The sequence below is a fragment of the Trachurus japonicus genome, chromosome 13, assembly GCF_045865225.1.
Source record: "Trachurus japonicus isolate A0001 chromosome 13, Traja_1.0".
In the NCBI taxonomy this organism is placed as follows: domain Eukaryota; kingdom Metazoa; phylum Chordata; class Actinopteri; order Carangiformes; family Carangidae; genus Trachurus; species Trachurus japonicus.
The window spans coordinates 17,722,314-17,741,062 of record NC_140919.1 but is presented as its reverse complement, the minus strand read 5'-3'; the positions used below and the strand labels follow the sequence as shown (position 1 = coordinate 17,741,062).

The window sequence follows — 18,749 nt, the reverse complement described above, 5'->3', positions numbered from 1 at the left end:
ATAACTGCTACCTTGGGCAATTTTTGTGTGTGTGCTTGTGGTTAGGAGGTGGGGGGGGGACTCAGGAGAAGCAGGAGCTGGAGTTAATTTATCTGCCTGTCAATCACCGAGAGGATGAAATTTTAAAACGTAAACGCTGCAGAGGATTGTGACGGAGGGTCAGAGGTGAGCAGGAGGGCAGAGGAGTATTCCCACAGAGCATGTTTCCACTACAAGAAAGGGACAATATCAGACCCCACAGTGTGTCTGTGACACTGTCAGGGAGGGAATGAAAACTTGCGTGTAAATAAAATCTTCACAACAGATGCTTTAGATTCTGTAAAGACAAGAAGGTTAGGTGTTTTTATTCTCCTGCTCTTCCAGAAAATCTAACATCTCTGGGTGATGAGATCTGCCAGCTGTGTGTGTGTAAGTGTGTGTTTTTTTCTGGTTCATGTGGGTGTTTCTGTGCCGTGCTGCAGTCAGACCGGCCCCGCGGCCAAGGATAAACGCGATACAGGCCCTGACGTGGGCAGTCGAGGGTTCGTCAGAGTGATGGAGATGGTGATAATAGTGATGTTTTGTCCAGATGACGTCTGATCAGGACTCAGATTCTGCAGGATTTCAAGTGCAGCCAAACAAAACAAGAGCTCAGAGAGAGAGACATGGATGGAGTGTGAAATGTTTGTATTAAAGCTCCTTCAAAATAAAGGTAGATGTTTGTGTTAAAGCTCTATACAGTATTAAAGTAGATGTTTGTGTTAAAACTCCATACAGTATAAAGGTAGATGTTTGTGTTAAAGCTCCATACAGTATAAAGGTAGATGTCAATGTGTAGTGTGATTATAGGTTCTATATTTATACTGTGAAAGTATCAAAGCCTCAGTCCACAGAGAAATGCACACAGCCTGTAGTCAGAAACTGAGCCTTAAAACCAGCTGTCAGGACTTTCTGTCACTTTGTGATGTCACAACAAAACAGTCACTAAGCCCCACCCACCTGGACCCATCATCCATCCAACAACCTGCAGGATTTAATTTCTCTGAGTGTTTTTATTGTGAAAGATAGTGGTGATAGAGAAGATCTTTTTTACCTGACCTATTTCCTGTTGGAGGATCAACATGTCGAACCCCCCCATGTCGTCTCACTGCCAGAAGTGAAGGTATAGGAGAGGAGGATGGAAGGAGGACAAGGGGGGAGAGTCGCTCTCTATTGTTCCCATATGTTAGAGCTGGATGTTGAAGTGAAAAATGATCTTTTCCCTCTATTCGACAGCGAACGGGACCGATTCCTCATCAAAAACTGAGACTGTTCTGTTCTTCTTAAACATCTATAACCAACAACAGACGAGTTAGAAATGAGAAAACTCCCTGGATAATGAAATATTTCAAATCGCATATGATATACGTGCTGAGCATGAACACAAACTGAATATATATACGTTTTTGTTTGCCAAAAATTCACTCACTGACAAAGACTTAGCAGCTTATTATCCTGCTTGGTGACATTAGTTATGGTTGTTTATGGATATTTTTGGGTGGTGTCACCATTTAGATGAATGAAATCCTTTAAATATTTTACCAGCTGGGGCACAAAAACACATTTTTGAAACATGCTCAAACCATAGATCGTGAATAAAAAACGACGGCATCATGGGACGTTGCAATGAATCGCAATACAAGGTGGAGCGAGTGTGAGACTTTGAGGCGGCTGCACTCTGTCACTGTCTGAGGCCACGCGCTTAAATGATACATAACTTATTATAAGACTTAATAAAACTAAAAAAACAAGAGCTACATAAAAATATACGCGCCGTGCAGTCGTCATTAAGTAGGAAATTAGCTGCAGAGATTGAATGTAAACAGAGACATTTTAACATAGAAGTCTATGGGAGCTGACTCGCTGCCTCTAGTGGTCAGGAGAGGAACTGCAGCTTTTTGGTTTCATGTTTTCAGGCCTGGATGTTGCTGCTAGGTCTGAAGTCATTTATAAAAAGGACTTCTCATCTAATAAAAAAAAGAAAAAAAAGAAAGATAAAATGACGTTAAGTATATTTTAGTGTGTTTCCTGGATCCTGAACACAACATTAGGTTTTTAACTATTTCTGGACATGAGGAGAGTTTGTTTGGACGAGAGTGGAGGAGGAGAACCTGTCTGTCACCACCAACCAGGGCGGAAAATGCTTTTTAAAAATCATAACAGCAGGTTGTTACAGACCTCAAAAGCATGAATTAACCCCTTTATTGTGAGCGCTGCAGTCAGCCACAGCAGGTGAAATCATAGCTTGTCACCGGCCCTGACGTTCACACATGCTGTATTTAAGGGGAAAACGTTTCCCCCCTCTGAGCCGCTCGCACCTGCAATTATGTTTTTTTTTTAATATCTTCTCAGTTCAAAGGCGTGGAGCATATTTTCCAGTTCTTTTTCCTTGAGATTTCTCCAGCGTTGAAATTGCAGCGTTTACAGCGTAAACAGCGTGTGTTTGAAGAACAGGTGTTTTAGAGAGCGTCGATCTTCTTTTTCTCCTCTAAAGACTCGGCAGGAAATTACAGAGCCGAGTCACCTGTCACATGTGCACAGGAACACGCTTCATGTTTCATTATGTTACATTTGCACATACAACGCAGGCTCTGTGAATGATCTGTGTCTCTTTAGAGAACACCGGACACTCTGTAAATATTGATAAGAGTTTTATTGGCTGATCAGCACAAAGGCTCCACTGTTCAACTGGTGGACGACTCGGTGTTGGTGAGTTTGTTTATGCAAATTACAATGAGCAATAAAGTTTTAGGTGTCTGTAATGGCGTGACACACCAACACACACACACACACACACACACCTACACTGGTAATTACTGGACGGCTGCCAGCCTCCATCTGTTGTTCCTGTGAGGTGTAAACAGAGCCAGAGTTTAATGAGATGAAGGTCACACAAGTTGAACCTTCTTTTAAAAAATGAATAAATAAACAGGTACACTTTACTTTTTTATATTCTTTTTAATCGAGACTGTGTCTGATTTCACTCATTATACTCCTTCAATAGTTCACTATGGTGATAAAGTGAGGATTAATGTACCCAATTATGTTTTAACTAACAAGCCTGGTGTTTGTATTTTCATAATATTGGCATCAGTGTACAGTACATTTCTTTTGTTACATTTAGGATTTTGTATTTGTATTTTACATCCTGTAGAAATAGTTTTAATTATGTTATTTGTGTACGTTCAGGTCTCTTCTATATTCAATCTGTTAGGCTACAGTTGTGTCACTGACCTCGTCTTGCATGATGCATGATGAAGCTACAACTTCTTCACTGCTCCTCGTTCATAGTGTTTTGTGCAACTAATCTGTTGAGAATAGTGTCACTTTTCTTCACTGGTGTAGCAGAACGTCACATATTTTTCATTGATCATTATGATAGTTGACAACATGATAAACACCAGTGCATGCACAATATGCAATAGTCTGCATCATCCAGGACTGATTGTTTTCCAGCTCTGTCTTTGAGTTGCAGCTGCAGAATGAGTCAAAAAGGATGAAGTTATCAGATGCAAAATCATACGTGAGTGATAATGTGTCAGTATGGACGGAGATAAGTTTCAGTTTAAAATACAGCCTTAAATTTAAAAGTATATATATCAGTGTGGATGAAGCCTCAGAGAAGAAGCGCTGGCTCTGTGTGTTTTCCCAGCAGCCCTCATCAAACACTTTTCCCCTCCTCATCCTCACCCCTGCAAAGTCTTTATTAAAGTGTCAGTGATGAAGACAGTTCAACAAAACCTCCACTGACCAAACAGACGACCCGCTGCTACGCTGTTACCAGACGATGATCCGGTCGGTGGCATCTGCAAATATTCTGACAAACTCCCACTGAGGAAACCGTGTCAGGACAGAAACGTCTCATAAGGTCATTAAATATAAAATTTCATTGTTTCGCTGACTCATCTCTGAGCACTAAAGCTAAAAGACATCTTCTACCGTTGCTTCTAAATCCAGATGTGAAGCTACCCCAGCAGCTGTTTAGTTGATTTCGGTTGGTGACGAGTGTTTTCTCATGTTGCCAGATTTGTATTCAAGCTGGAATCTGCAGGGACGAGACATTTGTCCGATGTCATAGGACGTGTTGTACTGTAAAGCTTCTTCTTCATCATCTTTTATCCTCTTCTTCCTCTCTGACCCACATTTTCTGCTCAGTTTCATTCGTTTCCTCTGAATTTCTTTTTACAGTTTCCCAATCGTGGTGCAACAGCTTGAGGGGAAGAAAAGGAAGCTGATTACACTTTTGTCGCTCCATAATGAGGCTGTTATGGGAGACAGACTTTGTATATGAGTGTGTGTGACAGCTGCTAATAGGGAAAAAAAACAGACCATGCAACTGATCTGATTGACTCAGTGGAAGTCAGGGACGATAAATGTAAACTGTGTCTCAGCTCGGTTTATTTTAGCTTCATCTGGACGTGATGGTTCCTACATTTAGACACTTATCACTGACACGTGTCGGCCTATGAAGACAAACGTGACTCGTATCGTGGAGCTGAGTCTGAGTCTGGGTTTGTGGAGGTGCCACCAGCTGATAACGCTGAGACGATGAGCTCTTTAAAATCTGATCCCTAATTTACAAGGATACAGGGTTTCATCCGGACCAGGACTCGTGGCGCTGGTTCTTTCCTTTGGGAATGATGTCATGTGGTTTCAGATGGACTATCCGGGATTTATCCAGTATCAATCTGAGGCTGGATAAGATTAAAGGCTGTTGCACCAAAGTAGTTTATTATTAAGAAAGATTCAATTCAAACCTCTTTGAATCAGTTTTGTTTTGTTGTTGTTGTTGCTGTTTTACTACAAACTATAAGATTAAATTTAATTCTATTGCACCTAAATTTTAAACTGTGATCAAGGGTTAACTTTATACTGCCAGTTGAGGAGGGTGAGCATTTACAACACGTGTGTTTTTAAGATGGATTTGACCAAAATCGACTCAATTTATTTTAATTTAAGTTTAATTTATGTATCGCTATTTTGGAGCTGTTAAACTGAAGCAGTAGAAAGCATGCACATCATAAACAAAATTGTGCAGGTGCTGAGCTAAAATGAATGAGAACTTTTTCAAACTGTTAAACATGGCCACCAATAAATTTCTCTCACCAGACGAAAAAACTTGTTTGCTTGTTAAGATAGCAAATTTTTTAGGCTATCTACATTACTCTTGCAACAATGTGACATTTAGTTTCGGAAAAGCAGCTGCAAACAGTCGCTCTTTACTTAGCCACACCACAGATTATTTACATATTTGTTTTGTTTGTTTTCATTTTGATTTGCACCAGGCTACAGATTAAAATTCAAAGTTTAGATAAAATGAACTTTGTCTTTACTAAACTGAGATGAAATTGAAAGGATGCAACAGTGCTCATCTTAATTTTAAACCTGGATTAACTGGGTTGGTTTTACTAAACTCTGATTATATTAGAGCTAATCTGAGATGAAATTAAACCTTAATCTTTAGGATTTGTTGGTGCAATCCAGCCCATTTAGCCTTAGCGTTAGCATGCTAGCATGACTGTGAGGAAACTAAGGGAACAAAATACCCAAAATACAGTTAATTAACATGTTTTCTCAATATCAAAGCAATGCTAGTGATGCTACTGAGGATAATTATTCTTTTTTGGGATAGTAAAGATAGTTAATAAAAGTCACTATTAACACTGATTCACTGTAGAGCAGCTTTATATCTACACAGGTTTGTAAAGCAGCTTCAGACTCACAGCTTCTCAGTGTATAAGTATTTACTGTGTGGCTGCAGCAGCTCCATCGACCTGTGGGACAAACATTGTTCTCAGTAGCTTCTTGGTTACGATATGATGCCGATCAATGCAGCTCTGGTCTTTATCAGTGGCTCCTGTGCACATGAGGAAACAATGTTTTCTTTCCCCACTCGGCGTCAATGAAGGAAGGGAGTGGGTGAAGTGATAAAGCACGGCTGGAGGAATATAACATCTGAACTTTGGTCAAAGTGAGGAAGCAGCTCGAGGTTCAATATCAGTCACTCAACTCAACAGTAAATCAGCTCATCGGCTGCAGAGTAAACCCAGCAGGCCTTGCTTTAGGTTTACGTGCGATGCTCGTGTGCTTCTTCTTGAGCCAAAGTGTGTGTTGGAGCGATATCGTGTTCTCAGGTCCCTGGTCGGTGCTGTGCCACGCTGAGAGAGAGTGCGCCGGTTTGTTCTGCCAGAAAATGAGACCTCGAGATAGCAGAGAGTTTACGGGAGCCTCGGCAGCTCAGCAGCGATCATGTTTCCACCCTCTGACCCACAGTGGACGTCTGATGATCTCCCCCTCCCCTCCCATCCCCTCCTCTCCCGTCTCAGCCAGGCCTTCTGCAATTTGTCTCCCTCCTCCTGCAGGATAACCAGCTGTTTCCACCTCGCCGCTGCGTTCCCTCTGCTCATCATACGATACGCAAAACTGCTCCCCCTCGGCCCAACGCACCTTTTCATGCATAATGATATTTTCTCCAGAAGTCCGAGCCTCTTCCCTCCAGGTGCCTGAGCCACTTTATGAATTGACAACCCCTCAACCCCCGACACGCATGAACACACACACACACACACACATGCACTCCAGCAGCATTCCTATATGGTGACCTCAGCCGAATGCACACACATTTACACACTGCCAGTTATTTTCTCAGCATGCTATCTCACTGCAAAGACCAGCATATTGTTCCTCGACTGCGTGTGTGTGTGTGTGTGTGGATACAGCCCTAGTTTTAGTTTCTGCATTGCTACAGATTGTATCTCAGTGCAGGAGGAAACCTGAGGTCTCACCACACTTAGTTTTAATTTTATTTGTCCATCTCTGAAATTTTAGTGCCTCTGACCCGGAACAATGAAGGTCAAACGCAAAAGGTATTTTCCGCTCTCAGCGATGAAATATTAGATCCAATACTTAACGACAATATCTCTTTTCCATCTCTTCGCTGCCAGCAGATTTCTTCCTGGACTCTCGCTGCAGCAGAAAGTCGATCTGCTGTGGATTATCAAAGGAAATCAGGACTTTTGTTTCGTTTGTGGAATGTGATGTTGTTTTTTTTGTCGTTGTTGCCGGATTTAAAATGAAAAGAATTCATGCAGCTCCTTTGTTGTGGGGCAGATGTCTTAAATAAAAACCAAAAGCATCTGCATGACTGCAAGTACTACTAAAAGGAAGTGATGGAAAGTTTTTGTTTTTAAATTGGGTGAATCGAACACATTCATGATGTCACTGTAAAACACAGCGATCGATGCCAAATCACGTCATCGTAGGTTCGTGTCGCCAAGCAAATAGTTTCGAGTCATAGTTCAAGTTATGAGACGTGGGGTCGTGTGAGGTTCATATCTATCGTCAGTGTGTTAAGGAGTGACGTGCTGCTGTGTAAATCTTCAAAACTGTTTTTAGTTAATAATGTCATTATAAGTGTGTGCATTATTTTGGAAATCCAGACCACTTTATCACATTTGCTTTGGGTGTGTAGCCAAGTGGGTGCACGTCTGCGTAGGAATACGGAGGTTTCAATGGTCGAAAAAAAATAGTTCCAAGTCGTAATATAACCAATATCAATAGGTGTGGCTCGTTTAGTTTTAGGTTTCACAAAAACGACTTGTCTTTTTTGGGACAAGTTTATGTCATAGTCCTGTGTTTAGTTGACCCATCCATCCACCACAACTTCCTCCAAAGACAACATGGACTCTGTCGCTCATCATACTTCGTCACCCACTTTTTCTTGCTCCTGCAATAATTACTACAGCCACTAGGTGTCGCCTAACAACAAAATGTAAAACAAAGCTACTTAACCTCTTCTTTTTTATGTTACACAGTTAAAGGGATAGTTTGTCATTTTGGCAAATTGGCCCATTGCCATTATCTCTACAGCCATAGCAGTAGGTTCGTTATCTTTAATTGTCAGTGCAAGCTATTTTTAGAACGGCGGAGCAGAGCCGCAAGCTACTCAGAGCTACACTACGGAGGCTAATGGGATTTCTTGGTTTCCCTCATCAAACTCATCAAATACACAATCCAACAACTCCAAAACGCTCTGGTGGACAAGTTGTGACCTGCACATTCACCACGCTATGACATAATAACAGAACGTTACCAGACAGAGTTGTTTTAGAGGTAAATTCAGCTGATGCATGTTGCCTTCAGTGACAGTTTTTCAGCGAGCAGTCTCTGCATTTACGCCATTCTAAAAAATAGCTTGCACCGACAATTAAAGGTAACGAACTTACTGCTATGACTATAGGGATTATGGCAATGGGCCAATTTGCCAAAATGTTGAACTATCCCTTTAAAGACAGGATTGTTTCTTTTAGGGCCCAAAGGTTAGGAATTAGCTGGATGCTGTTATCCCAGCAGCTATGCATCTTTAATTTATATAATATCTTATTTTCCTGGTTGCTGTTGTTGAAAAACTCTTGAAATCATCTGTTTTGATTTGCAGTTCCTGATGAATAAACTTAGGGTGTTTTAATAATGACTCCATCGGGACTTATTATGAGACTTTATGGAGCATTTTAGTGTCTCTAAGCTCATTGTTTTGGTTTCAATTTGTTTTGCCTGTCGAGCATCAAACATGGGACTGAGCAACCGACCAGTTTGTGAGTAATGGAGCATTTAGCAGCTTCAGGATTTTCTGTGTAATCGCCTCCACATTTGTTTGGAGGCCTTTCGACCAGATGCTGCAGTCCTGCTTCCAAACACGTTGAATTTATCTAAACACAGAGCCTGTGCATCAGATGCATCAGTGGTGAAATAATGTGCTCAGTCAAACACGGCACAGGAATCGGTCCTGTCTGTTTAGTTCCACTGTAACAGCCAAGTCTCAAACACAACCAGCTGTTCGCTCGGTGATTTGTGGAGGATCTCCTGCGTTACGGCTCCTGGAGGCTCGGTCAGACACAAAACGTGACATGTGACCTGGTTAAAAAAAAAAAAAACGTGCACAGCTATCAGCGCTGCACTGTTGACCCGAGTAGTGTTGTTCTGCGACTATCAACACACACACCAAAGCTCCATCTATCAGTGTGTCAGCGCCACATGGAAAGTGACAGCTTGACCCACAACCTATGTGGGTCAGCAGCACCACGCGGTCAAGAGTTTGAGATAGAAGTGCGTATCTGCTGCTGCTGCTGCTGCTGCGGGACGGTGATTAGCTGTGTTTCCATGTGGCTGATTATGTTTGGAGAGAGGACGGAGGAGACGTACGTAAGGAAACAGGCGAGGTCACACAGACACTGAACTTCAGATGCTGATGATGTTTGACATTATACCCGATCTCCGTTTTTCCAGCCGCCCGATCGCTGGACAGATTTTGGCAGCTGTCCCATCACACCGAGCTTGTCAGTGGCAGCAGTGACTGATTTAAAACAAAGACGTCCCAGGTCTTATCACACGGAGATAGGCTCTCAGAACAGGACGCCCTGGTTCATCTCACACCTACAACACGTCTCTGAAGTTGCTACCGGCGTCAAACGTCCGACTTTGAAGCGCGTCGAGTCGTGCTGCTGAGGCCGAGTTGTTTGTTTTGTTTTGTTTCGTCTGAAGCTGTGTCATAAAAGCACAGATGTTGGAGAAAACGTCCAAAACCTGAAAAGAGTGACGTGGTCCAACGATGACTCAATGAGCAGTGAACATCTGGATTTTTTTTTTTTTTCTTTTTTTTTGTTTCTACTCAAACCCACAGAACATGATTGTCTGACTCTCTGTCTTTGATCCAAACACAATATTTTAGTGCTTCATCATCTGAGCACAAAATTACAGAGGCAACAAACAGGCTTTTTATTCCCCTAATCAATACAACAGTTTAAGGCCACTGTGATTAATGGACCAGGTAAGTCTCTGGCTCTCGGAGCTTCTTTTCCAGCTCGTTCCTGCTCCTCCCAGCCTCCTGCCGCTCTCCACTGAAGGTCAAATATGACTTCATGCTCCTTTAAAAGCAGTGAAGGCTGTTGTTGAAGTGTGTGTCGTTAACCATGACTGTGTGTGTGTGTGTTGCAGAGCATTGAGCGAGAGGAGCCAATAGAGGTGGACCCCGCCCCGACACATGCTGGGCAGGAGAACGGGCATGCTGCTGCAACAGGTAACCACATTATAACTGTGTCCTGGGTTGTTTGCAGCCTCACAGGGTTTTTTTTCTTCCTTGAGGGGAAGTCCACCGATTTCACACTTGAAGATCAGTTCTCTCACTGTGAGAACAGTGGTATATTGTCTTCTGTGGCTCTGGAAGAGATTTGTCAGGTCTGACAAAACAACCCTGTTGATGTCATCAGGGATTATGGGCTGGTTTGGTTAGTCTGGGCTCAGAGACTGTAAATCTTTAACGGGAAGCCTGTGTTACAATCTTAAAGTCTGGATTTTGAAAGACTTACGTTAAACTCTCAGACAGGGAGGGTCTAATAAAAACAGGCCCTTTGGTTGCAGTATGGGAAATGTAGGATCCATTGTTCTTAACTGAGCTTGACCCACATTAGGAGCTAAGGTCAGGTCCCATACAGTATCAAGGTAGATGTTTCTATTAAAGCTCCATACAGTATAAAGGTAGACATTTGTGTTAAAGCTCCATACAGTATAAAGGTAGATGCCCATGTGTAGTGTGATTATAAAGCAGCTCTAAGTTCTATATTAATACTGTGAAAGTATCTAAGCCTCAGTCCACAGAGAAATACACACAGCCTGTATTCAGATACTGAGCCTTAAAACCAGCCGTCAGGACTTCCTGTCACTTTGTGATGTCACAACAGAGCAGTCAACCAAAGCCCCGCCCCCTCACCACCTGGACCCACCATCCATCAAACACTTCAGGATTTGGTTTCTCTGAGTGTTTTATTCTGAAATCTGCTCTGTTTTTATTGGATCACTCAATCAGCCAATCAGAAGAGGGGCTCAGAGCCTCCTCTCTTCTCATTGGCTGACATCGACCTGTTGTTACTAGAGCTCCAGAGAGAAGAGAGATACACTACACTGAGATGGTTCTTGAAACCAAAAGTAGACCTCCCTATCAGTCAACACTTCAAAATGAAGCACAGAAAAAGAAGAAATGGGGTTTTAAGTACCTTTCAAACCCATTAAAACCACCAAGAATCCACCAAGTACAGAGAGTCCCGAGAGATTAAAATGAGAGTAATTTGAGAGTAGGACGACAAACCAAAGCACTGACCTTAAAGGCCTCAAAAAAAGAAAAACCAAGCATCTCAATTAATGTGATTGTAAATCTTTGTTTCCAACCAGAGCACTCAGTGTTGGTCCACGGTAAAATCTCTCCACCCAACGACTTCCCACATGAGCACATCGCCCCTGTTGCCATGCGGATGCCCCACCTCCCCATCACGGCCACAACCAAGACGGCCGAGATGAAGAGCTCTCCGGACTCCCCGAGCAGTCCCAATGGTTCTCGGACCTCTATCATTGCAGAGACTTCTCCTCCCTCAAACATCAACCAACCAACAGAGGAGTCTCCAATTCAGTCAGGTAGCTAACTAACGAGTTTCTCTAGTAAACTATAATGTATATTTGAATTGTTTTGGAAACTTAAAGGGACAACAAGGAGTTTCTCCATCGGCAGAACGAAAAATTCTGCGACAATAAAAAGGTCTCATATTAATGTGGATGAATCTATGTTACCCACACTTGTTAATGGGACCATTTTCGATAAATATATCGTTTTGTCTCTATCGTTATTTTGTTATTATTAGTGGTGGCGAGCCGACCAGCGTTTCCTTACTTTCGGTTTCGCGGACGCTCATGAGAATAACGCAGCCGAATCGCCATTTATGGTCGGAACTATGACAGTATCTGAACCTCTTTGAACCTCTGACTTTAATTCTTGATGAATGAAAACATGAGTCTGTCTTGCATCGGTCAAAGAATTTCATGGTGCGCGCGGAGGCTCATAAATGTAGTGTAAAACACTTTGCTTTTCCAAAACCCCTCGTTGTCCCTTTAACCTAAAGCCTCCTTTGTCTTTGTTGCCAGTATCTTCTGTGAAGACATGGACCCCTACACCTATCAGAGCCATGGGATCCCCCCGCCTTCAGGGTGAGCAACACTTTAAAAGTCACAATTCCTCATGATCCTACTTGCAGCTTCATCTTAACTTACTCTGAATGTTAATCTCTTGCAGAAAAGGCCAATTCAGCCCCTGGGAAGTCTGTCACCTACTCAGGGCTGCAGCACCATGACAGGTGAGTGTAGACTGACAGAGGGAAGACGTCTATTTGGACAGGTTGAGTACGTTTTGTAAGTCTTACCCTTGTGTGCTCCGGTCCTACTACAGAGATGCTGATACAAACAGTGGCAGGTCCTTCGGGCCAGTAGGAGAGAGGAGGCGGGAGCTGGTGAGGTCCCAGACTCTGCCTCGCAACATTGGCGCTCAGGCTCGTCGGTCCATCTTTGAAAGACTCGACAGTGAAGCAACCAACAGGTAAATGCAATTTAATGCTGCATTTGGGTAACAATTGAAACACCAGTGGATACAGCTGTTCTTATACATCTGTCTTACCTTCTCCTGTGCAGTTGTCCCAAACCAGTGGACTCCAAACCCAAACTGAAGCGCTCTCAGAGTTTCGGTGTGTCCAGCGCCAGCAGCATCAAACAGATCCTTCTTGAATGGTGCCGCTCCAAGACCATAGGCTACCAGGTACGTTTTCTTGGCCATTTTATTACAAATATTTCAAGACAATACAATATAAAATGGCATAGATCCATATTTTCTAACATATGGTCTTAATGTAAGATCCAAATATGTTCAAAGTTTTTCCCACAAACTCCATAAACATTACGCCACTGCAGTGCTTTCCATAACAGATCATAGTTTATCACCTTTGTGCCAGTTCATCCAAGTGTTTTCATTCCACAATAGTATGAAAATCAACTGGCACAGACTTGCTTCAGGAAGGTAACCCAGCGTGTCTGCTTCTATTGTAGTCACCGTCAAAGTGTTATTGTCAGGTGGTAATGTAGCGGAAAAACTGACAGTGTGTTCGTGTCCTGCCCGGAAGTTTGAAACCCAGTGATACAACAGCAGCATCCATGTTAATGCAAGAAGATAATAAATCCATGTTATGCTCCTCCAGATGTCTTCCAGCTGTTAGTCCTGTGTGGGTTTCCAACCACAGTGCTGTGGCTTAACTGTGCCGCCCCGACAAGAATGGATAAATCAGAGGGTTGAAGGTTAAAAGTTTAGCGATCGATGTTGACCAACTTGATTTGCGTTGTATACTGTAGAGACATTGTCTAAGTAGCTGTCTTGTAGATAGTGATTGATTGATCTTAAGAAATATTTTGAAAACTTATTTGCTTTTTGCTTCTTCTTTTTTTAGATTTCACATGCAATAAGGAATTTATAGCCTAGAGCATTCGACTAAAAGCAGAGGAAACTAGCTAGCCTGACTCAACGTAGGAAAAATAAATCCAATCATCATCCTGAAAACTCAATTATATCTCATTAATTATAATCATATAGGCCTATGAATGAAAACAGTGAAAGTACAGTAATGCATGCTTAGTTGTTGCTCACCAATAACCGACTATCCTTCTAAAATCACAAACTTTAGCCTTTCTAACTTTCTTCAGTAAAAAGGTTAAATCCTACAAAGATGAATGTAATTTATGGAGCTCTCATAGTGCAAATGAAGCTGTTTCCCCTTACAGTAATTCTCCCTGTTATGCTAAAATCTGAAAAAAAATCTGCATAACATTTGCATAAATGTGTTGCAGTTGGAAAAACATTTTAAACAAACAAGCTTTTTGAAGTGGCTAGCAGTGATTAAATGTTTGCAGTTGGGCTAATGATGCTACTGTAAATATCCCATATGTAACCAGTTTGTGTGTCATGTTTGATGAAGAGGTCAAGACCTTTGGTTGTGATCTCGACTTATTAAAAAAGAGGTCAACTGCAAAAACATAAACTCTGCACTAAGCCAGCAGCATGTTAGCCTGCAGAAAGGCTAACGCATGAACATATTTCAGACCACAGTGTCATTGCTCACACATGGGGTGAGGTCAGGGCAGGAGACAGTGCACGCAGGGACTAAGAAATATTGACTCAAGCTAACATGCCAGGTTATAACTATATACATAGATTTTGTGTAATTATAACACAATATAAACAATATATTACTGCTACATTAGGACACTGCTTCATGTGTTTGGATGAGAGATAACAAGGAATCTGTTATAAATTAGCGTAGCTGCTGTCCTTCTCAGCTTTAACCTGTCAGCACACAGCTCAGTGCTAATGTGTTAATTATCTACCTCTCAGAGCTATATGGAAGTGTGTATATAAGTGTGTATATGTGAAGGTGTGTGTGTGTGGGGGGGGGTTGGCTCAGGTCATGGGTGAGTACCCCCCGACACATCGCTGCTCTCTGGGACTGTTTTCTCCGCGGCCTCTGGTGCCAGCTGCTCCATGTGGCTCTGATTACACTCAGAGCCGACAGTCTCTTATTAACTGGGAGCAAACACGCTCTCACACACTCGTCCGCTGGCTTCACATGTTGCGTTTCATTCAAGGGCGAACTCCAATCTAATAAAGGGCAACCTCGAAATGACATGATTTCAAAAGCATGTATGAGAGAGACCAAAGAGCAGGAGAGCGGAGGGGAAAGTCTGTTTTGTGCATCATAATTATGGGCTAGACAGTAAATTGTGGAGATGACTTTATGAAGCTGCCGGTCAGTTTTTTACAAGTCGTGTTCGTCTACCTAACCTAACCTTCGTCTGTCTGACAACGACTCACTCAAACACACGTCTTTTTCTTTGTTTCCTTGCAGAACATCGACATCCAGAACTTCTCGTCCAGCTGGAGTGATGGGATGGCGTTCTGTGCTCTCGTCCACTCCTTCTTCCCCACCGAGTTCGACTACACCACCCTGTCGCCCGCCAACCGCAAACACAACTTCGAGCTCGCCTTTGGGACGGCAGAGTGAGTGGTGGTGATGTCACAATTTTAAAAGCAGCGCTTGTTTTTCATACATCATCTGGATTGCTAAGAAGTTTTGAACAGACAGTCAGGGCCCACGATAATGTGCACCACTACTTTGACATTTTTGTTTTCTTGCGTAATACATAGAGTTTTTATTTGTCCAGTTCTTGTGTTTCCTAATGTTTTCTTATCAAACATCTGCAAAACTAATGACACTCCTACCGGCCCGTTGACTGTTGATTTTTGTGCAATTCACACCAGGGAGTTTCCCATATTTCCAGATGATCACATGACATCTTGTTGTCTTTACTGGAAAGCTCTTTGTATGGCCCTCAACATTAATCATAATTAAACTTTATTTGTATAGCACCTTTCAAACCAGAAGTGTAGCATTAAGTGCTTTACAACAAAGAATGACATGCACCATCACACAAAAAGATCTATAAAAAGAAATTCCTGTGAAATGAAAAATATTAAAATCAATTGTAATAACACATAAAATAAGTAATTACATAGGCCTAAACCTTTAAAAAAGTAGGAGCAATACAAAGCATTTAAAATAAGTGTTAAGTGGAGCTTAAATAGGGCGTCTACATAATTTCGGAGCTACAGTAGCCTAGTTAAAATGAAAAGATCATTAAATAATCAGCATAAACATCCACATCCATATATTTTGTATGTTTACCTGATGTTTTCCAAGTTACCAGGTTATGCAACACGAAATAAACACACAGTCCACACATGTACCAACAACTGCAACCAATCTGTCACCACAGTTTGGAAACCCAGAAACAAATTGAAGTGGTGTGGTGGTGGTGCAGCAGCTCTTTAATTAATCATCATCGTTAAATCAACAAGTTTAACAGACAAGTTTAAGTTTAAGTCACATCTAATGAGAAAACACCACAAAGTCAAAGATCTCCCGTATTTTCCGCCGTAAATGTTAGCTGGTAGCCTATGCTAATTAGCGGACGGTAGCATGCAAATACGATGATTTAACATGATTATTTTTCTATAAATTTACGAAATTCACATATTTATTTTCTTTTTGTGATTGAGGTGTGAAGAGATCTGTGTTTGTGTGTTTTAAAATGACTAATGAGCATAGTTTTTTAGCTAAAAAAGAGTTAGCCTTCCTGTTGTTATGCTAATGTAACAGGGACAAACAACCTTTTTTTTCTTTCTTTTTTTTGTGCAAATTTAACAAATTAGACAGTTTGTTCATTAAGTGATACTTAACACATGCTGGTAGTCGGAAGTGTTAAATTTGTGGATAGCTGCTAAAATAGCTGTTTCCTGTCTTTGAGCAGGCTATGTTACGCTAATTGCCCGCTACTGTGCGTCGTTTTGTGGTTAAAAAACACAGAAAAAGAGTTGTATCAATCTTAAAGTGAATAATGCTTTCCATAATTCAAAAATGTCAAACTAGTCCTTTCACCTCTCCTTGTTCAGACTCATTATGCAACAACACAAACAGACGTTAATCAACAGGGAGTTAGTTGTGGTTTCTGAAAATCTGCTGAATCGGCCTCAGAAGATTTATGAGCCTCGACAGCATTAACAATGAAAAGTCTTTACTTTGTTGTGGCTCAGTGTTTCTTAATTTGTTTTCTTTTATGCTTTGATTTTTACTGTCGTCTTGTGAAGTTGTTATTTTACACAAGACACCATACACATTTTATAGGCCTTGTCTGTCTTCTTATGCTTCTTCTTGTTTCCTCAGACACATGCTGCACCTACAGCTATAGGCTACATCAGACATTATAGCGGCGCGCAGAGGGCTTAAAGTCACCACTTGATTTATGAACGTGTTATTCTTCACGACACTGCTGCAGAATTAAGCTGATTTGAGTGAAAAACAATATTCACTTGGTCACAGAATCAATCCTTTCTATAGCTTCAGTGGCAGCTTTAGATGTGACCTCTTAAGGAGATCACAGAGCCGAGACTTATAGGACAATAAATATATGATATTTATTACATATAGAAACCTCCCTGAACTCCTCAAAACATGTTTGTTTGAATGTAAAGGAAATATAGAAGCTATGTTTTCATCAGAGCTCTCCAAGGTGCAATGAATCAATCAATCAGCAGCCTTTGTGACTAATTACGTAATACAATGTATTTTCTGGTTCCAGTTTCTCACCTATACTTTACTGGGTTTTCTGTGTTTAGGCTATATATGATGATAAAATGAATTTTTTTGCATTTTTAAAGGGAAAAAACAGCATTCCTCATGTTTTATCGATTGATAAATAGTAGCCTACACACATTCTTCAGATCCATTACAGACAAGTCTGCATGAGTATTTGCTCTTTCATTGTCCATAAAGTCTTTATTTCAGCCCTCACAACAATGAATTTATGGATTTTGTAGCTGTGGGTCTGTAGGTCTTCTCTCCTGATCAGTGTTTCTCTGTCTGTGTCTCCAGGGTGAAGGCCGGCTGTGATCGGCTGATCGAGGTGGACGACATGATGATTATGGGCCGTAAACCAGACCCCATGTGTGTTTTCACCTACGTCCAGTCCCTCTACAACCACCTGCGCAAGTTCGAGTGAAGCTCAAACATCTGGGATCGATGAGTTTCTGCTTTCAGACTCAGAAGATTTTTATTTTTGCTGTGTCCAGGTGTTCGGCAGGTTCTTCACTGTTTGTGTGCAAACTGACTCACAGCCGACCCGACTGACCTGGTGGCACTTTGAAAAAGACTTTGCTGCCCCCTGGTGGTGGATTACTGCTCGAACGCTGCAGGAGAAGTGCTCACAGCTCAGACATTGTTGTGCTATTGACACACATTCATCAGGGCTGGTCTGTCAGCAATTGTTTTTTTGTCAGTGTGTGTTTGTAGTTGAGATATATTGGACATGTTGCCGTCGTGTTGTGTTAAATCTTAAATCTTCATTATCACCATGAATTTATTGCACCAGAATGTCACTGAGGAACTATTTGTGTGATTGATGCTCACCTTCATAAACCAATGAGGCCATGAGCCTGAATATGTGATAACATTACAGCCACAAATACAGGATGATGAGCTGATGAGTGATATTTACACCCACAAATGCTGTAATATTGTGTTTTTGAGAGTGAGAAGTTGGAAATAAACCCAATAAATATTGCTGTTTGACACCTAAACATAGAGACTGAGTTTATTACAGAGGATAAAACAAAAAAAGAGAAAAAAATGTAACTCTAACATTAAAAAAAACACAATAAACAAGAAGAAAAAAATGAAAAAGAACGATGTAAACATCAACATGTGCAGCTTCAGACTGTTTATCTCATGCATGTGAAGCCTAATTGAAGCTTCAATCCATTTAGTGACTAATGTTAAAAACAAAACACTGATGCTGCACTGCTGAGGCCACGCCCCCTGCCTCTGACGTCACCGCAGGTATTTTTGTAACAGTCACTGTCGTGATGCAGTTTCTCTGCACCAAGGAACAGAGTGTGATAATCTCTCTCTCTCTGCATGAACTGTGCTGTATGAGATTAAATAGCTCTATGACCTACTTGTAAGTTTATTGCAGGAACATTAACTGCGTGGTGCGTTCAAGAACAGTTACACATGTTCAGAGAGGCAGGCTGAGTTATGAATAAAGGGATAATTGTTCTGTGTCATCAGGGCATTTGGCTTAAACAGACACGGAAACTACAACTTCCATAAGAGATATTATTACTGCTGTTTTATTCACTGCAGCATCTGGTCCATTTTATGCCTTTATGCCTAAGTACATAAAATTTTATATATATATTGTAGGTTATTGGTTATACTGTATGTGTTAGCCTGAGCTATTCAGCTATAGTGATATAC

The 18,749-nt window shown here is 41.5% G+C and overlaps 1 protein-coding gene across 1 annotated transcript in view; it reads left to right on the top strand.

Moving 5' to 3' along the window:
- The window catches only part of smtnl2 (smoothelin like 2), a 31,273-nt gene extending 13,203 nt beyond the window's left edge, over positions 1 to 18,070 (top strand). Inside the window, exons 2-9 of the mRNA XM_085795060.1 lie at positions 10,012 to 10,093; positions 11,242 to 11,481; positions 11,986 to 12,048; positions 12,134 to 12,194; positions 12,287 to 12,433; positions 12,526 to 12,649; positions 14,784 to 14,935; positions 17,367 to 18,070. Coding sequence (XP_085651186.1) covers positions 10,012 to 10,093; positions 11,242 to 11,481; positions 11,986 to 12,048; positions 12,134 to 12,194; positions 12,287 to 12,433; positions 12,526 to 12,649; positions 14,784 to 14,935; positions 17,367 to 17,493 — 996 coding nt within the window. The 3' untranslated portion in view covers positions 17,494 to 18,070. The remainder of the gene's footprint in view (positions 1 to 10,011; positions 10,094 to 11,241; positions 11,482 to 11,985; positions 12,049 to 12,133; positions 12,195 to 12,286; positions 12,434 to 12,525; positions 12,650 to 14,783; positions 14,936 to 17,366) is intronic.
- The last annotated feature ends 679 nt before the right edge of the window (positions 18,071 to 18,749 follow it).